This window comes from Haliotis asinina, chromosome 8, assembly GCF_037392515.1.
Source record: "Haliotis asinina isolate JCU_RB_2024 chromosome 8, JCU_Hal_asi_v2, whole genome shotgun sequence".
In the NCBI taxonomy this organism is placed as follows: domain Eukaryota; kingdom Metazoa; phylum Mollusca; class Gastropoda; order Lepetellida; family Haliotidae; genus Haliotis; species Haliotis asinina.
This window is the reverse complement of record NC_090287.1, coordinates 33,643,483-33,650,413: the sequence shown is the minus strand read 5'-3', so window position 1 is coordinate 33,650,413 and position 6,931 is coordinate 33,643,483. Positions and strand designations below refer to the sequence as shown.

Genomic DNA, 6,931 nt, shown 5'->3' with positions numbered 1-6,931 from the left:
AACTCATGCAGGCACATGTGAGGACATGTGAATACCTGGCCACGTGGATGACTGCAGGTTTTAGCTGCTCGGTTGTATATTTAGTTACAGATACAACCATGTTACAGATATACTAGTTCGATATTCATCGTATATAAATCAGAACATTTCAGCATCCCCTGATATACTGATCACACGACAACACATTCTAATATTGTTCTAATATTGTACATCCCGATCAAGGTTCATGCTTCCGAAAATGAAAACACATTCTCAACGAAATTATTCAGGCAGAGTAAATGTGCAATGCAATTTTCGCAAATACCGTTAGTCTTGTTTTAAGTTTTTTTGTTAGGTTCATTTGGATCATCTGTTTTCAGAGACAGTATTCCCACACCCGGTACAGCAACAGGTACATGACATCAATGGGATAAACAGTAGCCATATCATGCAGACCATTCACAGTTCACTGTTTCCTGATGTGAACATTGTCATGACGCTCAACGACAGCGCAATGCTGCAAGTGGTGGCTGGGGTGATTATACTTTACCTTTATACATGCGTGAATACGTATTCCTTCTTGCTGCAATTATCTAGTGGAAGACCATAGGGGATAATAACTAATTCCGTACCCGTGAAGATCCGTGACCTTGATTTGGATAAGTACCGACTAACAGGATTGGGTGGTCAGGCTTGCTTATTCGTTTGACAGGTTAGACCGATGTTCATTATGTCAATCTCTGGATTGCATGGGCCAGACTTTTCACAGACCGCCACCATACAGATGGAAAAAGCCAAAGTAAACAATAACACAAAACACAATTTCATGTGACAGATATGTTTTAACAGCCCTCATCACTGAGTCAGAAACACAATCCGACTGAGAATGTGAAATTATGTAGTATTTTCTACACTATTACTCAGTGAGATATGTATTATTGTGCAGGTTAATGTAGATCTATTTTCAAGTGATTAGTAACACCTATGAGAAATGTAGAAAGGCAGTTAAAAAGGAACCGATTTTAAGGACATCATACTATAACTGACGCTCCTAAGAAAGTAAGTAGGATTCATCTCTCACTTACTCATTTAGAAGCACATACATTCTAGAACGTTTATCAATTGATGTTATTTTTCAGATAGACAAATATGATCTTGATTCGAAGCGCATTACTGATTTTCGGCACTATTCAAAGATCATTATGATAATGAAGGATGGTCGTAACCTGCAACAAGTTGCGCAGGACGTACAACATCTTGAAAACGTTGCAGCAATAGTCGTTAAAGGCAGTCACTGGGTGAGTTTGTATATTGCCTCTAGTACAGTTACAGCAGCCACTTACCAAGTTTCAACAGACCAGAAGAAACAACTTTTTTATTATTGGTATAGTGGGAGTAATAAATGAGTATGGTGTATGAGGGGTTGGGGGTCGGACGTAGAAGTCAATGATTTACTAAGTTGCTTGTTGGGCAACTGTTACTAACGCAGGGTAACTGGCAGTTTGACTTACCTGTAGACTATAAGACCAGAATTCAGTGTCTAAAGAGTACGCTTTGTTACTTATATAAACTATAATTAGCATGATTAACTTCACCTTAATCTTACAAAAACGTCAACTCCCAAACATTAAGCCTGAAATCCTGATTTTAAAACAAACTTTTAGTCCCTTTCGTGAAAATAAACATATTTCTCACTTAATCGTAATTACATTGAACCAACGTGACCAAATGACGCGGTTTTGATAGTTTCGACAATAGTGTTGACGTTGCCCATGCAACGACATTTCTTGTTTAGACTGAATCAGATATCGAAGAAATATACACGCTGGAATGGATTCCTACAAGGAGAGTGTTCTCTAAAGTCCATCTGCAGCGACAGTGTAATGTGTCTCTGGTGACCAAACTGTTTCCAAATACACAGTACGGGTATAACAGGCGACGGGTGATAGCATCAACAGTGGAGGTACGGTGCCTTAAATATTTTTTTATATCTGTGACTGTTACTGTTTTTTCTCCAAAACCAGTTGTGATTCAAAGGTCATCGAGCTTTACTATATGTTTACTTTAACCTATTTGGTGATAGTGAAATGGCAGTTCGCAAATGCTGTTACCTGCCCTTATGTGCCATAAATAAGTGGGTTTTGTTGTCCTTTCAGACGCCTATGGGAGTTCTTAGAGAGGTCATAAATGGGACAAATGTCTTCAGTGGGTTTTGCATTAGAATATGGCAAGAAATAGCAGCCACATTAAATTTAAGGTAAGGGTCATGTGCTATGACGTTACATTTGAATCAGAATGAATTCGCACAAAATGGCGATCGAGTACTGAGAACTGCTTGTGATTTGGAATCATAATTTCTTGCGTTTGTGTCTGCAATTATTAAGTCAGCTACTTCAACAAGCGACGGTATAGGGCCAGGCGATATAAGGGATAATACGTGGAAATGTTCGTTCGTAACTTGTGCAAAGCGAAGGTCCCATGAATGACTCTTTATATGGTGTCCAATGCTTTTTTCATTTTTATGCAGCTATGTTCTCACTGAACCAGAAGATGGTGCCTGGGGTTCCTTCATAAATGGCACATGGACGGGAGTAGTTGGCCAGCTCATGAAAAGGGTAAGACTGTGACATTTAATCCAAATCTGTCTTGAAAAATCTAAAACGTTTTCTTTACAATGTGAGCAGGAACGCGTGAAGATCCGGGTTAGAATCGGTCTTCAGCAAGACATGAGTGTAACAGGTTCAGGTGGTCAGCTGGCAGACCTTGTTGATGCATGTCATCGTATCCCGATTGCGTAGATCATGGTGTGGATCACTGGATTGTCTGGTCCAGATTCGATTATTTACAGACGACCGCCGCAAAACTGGAATAATTGAGTGCAGCGTTAAAAGCAAAAACAACACAACTGAATAAGAGTGATAATTAATTCTAATTATTTCTATCATCTTTCTTTTTCAGGAAATTGATATTGCCGTAACTGATTTGTCAGTCCACTATGGAAGATCACAGGTGATAGACTACGTCAACCCCGGTTTCCTTGTGGACGGTGGGGACATCGTCTACAGAATGAAGACAGATTCGACAAAGGCATTCTTCCTGATTACCAGACCACTGAAGCTTGACGTCTACCTGACATTTGTTGCCATCACCGCAAGTCTTCTTCTGATATTCCTCGTCACAGATAATCACCAGTATCTGATTGATGTTCCAATGTGCAAGGGTGTGCCAACTATATTCTCAAGGCAATTTACATCGATGGGTCTGGAGTTCGTTCGGGCACTACTGAAACAAGGTTTGTATTTTGTCATGATACTGTTCGTGTGCCATTGTCATTATTCCGACTGGTGCGGTGAGGAAGTCTAGTGTAGTCTCTGTGTGTTCCATCTGGATGATGTACTGTCCGAAAAGTTCTATGAAACAACGTTGTTATGATTGTAATATTCTTAAATATTCTTACAAGAAAGCTTCTGTGAAATGCTAATAAACGTCTAACTGTTGTGTAAGGCAGTGGGGTAGCCGTGTGGTTAAAGCGTTCGCTCGTCACGCCGAAAACCCGCGTTCGAATCCCGACATGGGTACATTGTTTGAAACCCATTTTGGTGTCCTCAGCGTGATTTTGCTGGAATATTGCTGAAAGCGGAGTAAAAGTCAATCACCCACACCTTCATTTTTTATTAAATGAATAGTGTTATGATTCTTTTTAGAAGGACATTCTGTGATAAATTTTGTGTAGGTTTTCGTTTTTCTCCAGCTGTTATTGCTGTTGTAAATAAAATGGCCAATTATAATGGACGGGGAATCAATGTATGTTTCAAGTCAATAGACGCAGAAAGGCTTGGTTGGTTTCATGAGGTCAACGCTGCAGTATACTCGTCGTAAATATTGAATGAAATGAGACTAGGTGTAATGTAAATAGATTCTGCCAAATGCATGGTTAAGTATCATTCATTGAGAGCACCGGGATTTTCATTACAGTTATTAGTGAGCAAATGGTTTTTTAAGGATTCCAGACACAAGCAAAGACTAAAGCTGGGAGTGTTCTGTTGGCCTCGTTCACAATACTGGTTGTGCTGATCTCATCCGTATACTGTGCTAACCTCATCGCATCTCTGACAGCACAACCAGGCGCCACTACCCTCTCCAGCATCGACGACCTCGTCGACAGCGACTACACAGTAGGCATATACACCATCGGTATTGATTATTCTGAGCTTCAGGTACGGGTTCACGGTTCTACAGTGATTAGACTCTGTTATTGGGTTGCACATTGTGTTCTTTCCCATCAATTTGACATATTTGTATATCAAGAGATTTTACAATGAACATTTTTTACAATGAGGATACTTTACGACCTTCCGTGTGATACCATTTCTATTTAGCGAGTTAATGATTTGGTATCAAGCGAGCGAAAGAGTTTGTTACTGAATTTGTCATGAGTTCAATAAAAATGGTATTTCACGGAATCGAATTTAGTATTCTGTTTATTACTCTCCAACAAAATTTGACAGAAATTGTGGCGATATCGCCTACATTGTGATGACTTTACCCCGTGAAATCGTTAAATCATGTTTCAGTATTTACTAAATATTAGTACGAATTTGTCGCTGATTTTTCTTGTTAAAACTGTTTTCGAATTAATAAAATATCACTTTAGACGCTTGAAAATATGTACAGCGTTTCTCTTCAGAATTCCGACCGACCTCAAATCCGTCGTCTCCGAGACAAGATGCGGACACTGAGTGAACATAACCCCGGGATATTTCTGAACAACCGGTCTTCCCACATGAACCGGGTGAAAGAAGGTATACATGCCCACATAACCTACAGAGCCATAGCAGCAAAATACATGGCTGAGGACTGTCACCTTGCTCTCATAGGGGAACCGATAACCTGGTCTGAAGAACGTATTTCCTTTGGAATACTGAAAGGGTCAACGTTGAAGGCTGATTTAGACAAAGTGTATGTATTTTATTTTATATTCGTGTTCTTCAAGTTGGTGAGTCAAAAACGGACCATGCAACTTTATGGATGACAACCTCTTGTTTATTGCACGTTTACCTTGTAAAAGAATTTACGTATGCTTTATTACTGTATTTATTATAGCTTTGTAGTTAAGTCTATTTGCAGTGTATGTGACATTCATTTGACATGTGACATTGACTGGAATCATGTCCCTTTATCCGTAGTTCTTGAAACCAGTTAGAATCGTCCTTCAGCAACACATGGGTGTTGCAAGATACGAGCAAAGGCATCTGCTGGTCAGACTCACTGACTTGGGAGTCGCATGTCAATCGATGTAAGATCGATGTCCATGTTGTTGACCCCAGGCCTGTCTGGTCCAGACTCGATTATTTACAGACACACAGATGGGATGTTGTTAAGTGCAGCATTAAACAACTGTCAAACTAACCCGAGTCGTCCTTGAGTCTCAGACCCCTTTCATCTGTGATCTTTGCCAGCACCAAATCAAATTTATTAATCCTTTCTTCGTTTCTTCTTTCGTTTCATTCCTAATCACTCTATGTTGTACGTAGGTTGATGAACTACGCAAAACACGTGGGGAGAATATTATGCATTTTATCATTTCAGTATGTATAGGCTGAAAGAGAGTGGTTTGCTTGAGGAATGGTGGAAACAGTGGAACGCCAGGGACATCACCAGCACATCTTGTGAAGCTGAGCGCACCGGTGTCAGGACCATCATCACCCTGAAAGAGATAGGAGGCGGCTTCCTGGTTGTGTGTGGAGGACTGGGACTGTCTTGTTTGGTGTTGATAGGGGAGATATGTAGACAGCGATGTACAAAGAAAACAAACTAGCTAGCACTGTTCATTTAACACAATACACAGTTTCCGTTATGCGAGTATCTTGATGAAAAGATAAACTTCACCGCACCTACATAATTAAACCAGGGACTAAGCTGACAACTTGCTTGACAACGATACAACAATCTGTATTTAATTAAAACATAGCATCATCTGATTAAAGAAATTTGTCCATCCATAACGTTTGTCCTTATCCGACATGTACATACATACGAATGTTCATATATTAAAATAAACATCAGTCCATCATAAGAATAGCTGCGTCATAATTGGTTTCTGAAGAAAATTACTTAGGCCCTTTAAGATCCAGGTCAGCAACTCAGGCGACTAACACGGCAGTCAGACTTGCTTCACACATTTCATCGTATTCCAAGTGCCTAGTTCAATGCTCATGCCGTTGATCACTGGATATTTTTTCCAGACTCGATCATTCACAGATCGCCGCCATATAACCAGAATACTCTTGGGTGCGGCGTTAAACAACAGTGAGTTAATATTTAACGTCACATCGGCAACATCTCAGCTATATCGTGAGCTTTGAATAGCAACCAGCCAATCCAAATTATTCTTCTAAAACATGATCCCTCTGAACACTGAGGCCCTGTGCACTTTAGCGAGACGATTCACTAGTTGAGTGTAAGATGCTACTCTGGCAAAAGATATGAGGACCTTCCAACCATTTATCCAACAAATGAATGCTTATCATCTGACGAAGGTGAAATCCTGAATTAGTTTTTTAATCATGCAGCATGAGACGTTCACACGAGGCCTTTCGAACAACGAGTTTTACAACCGATTCCGACAACCACGATTATCGATATCACACTTTTAAAAGAGGAACGAAAGAGACTTTTTTCCTTGGAGACGTGGGCCATATCTGTCACCAACTTTTGAAATAAGAGCTTTGTTAAATTAGGTTTATATCTAACACTTCTGAAACTTGTGCACAGAATGGTCAGTAAGTTTGCCCAACTATCTTCAAGAAAAGGCTGCCTTTCCATAAAGCGTCATCGAGATCGTAAGCATTCATTTGTTACAGATGTCATGCAGTTGTGAAGGCAAATGCTGAACGCGCAGAGTTCTAAGTTCAGAAATAATCAGCAGTCAGTCTACGTCAATAGATTTCAT

The 6,931-nt window shown here is 40.0% G+C and overlaps 1 protein-coding gene across 1 annotated transcript; it reads left to right on the top strand.

The window, feature by feature from the left end:
• Positions 1-4,705: 4,705 nt before the first annotated feature.
• LOC137293936 (glutamate receptor ionotropic, kainate glr-3-like) lies at positions 4,706-5,797 on the top strand. Its single transcript, XM_067824800.1, has 2 exons — positions 4,706-4,938; positions 5,569-5,797. Exons 1-2 carry the CDS (start codon positions 4,706-4,708, stop codon positions 5,795-5,797), a joined length of 462 nt encoding a protein of 153 aa, XP_067680901.1.
• The last annotated feature ends 1,134 nt before the right edge of the window (positions 5,798-6,931 follow it).

Bases quoted from the DNA above. Each gene is read 5' to 3' on its own strand.
- LOC137293936 (XM_067824800.1), top strand. From the start codon at position 4,706: ATGCGGACACTGAGTGAACATAACCCCGGGATATTTCTGAACAACCGG. The intron at 4,939-5,568 runs GTATGTATTTTA...TTATCATTTCAG, and splicing joins AAGGCTGATTTAGACAAAGT to TATGTATAGGCTGAAAGAGA.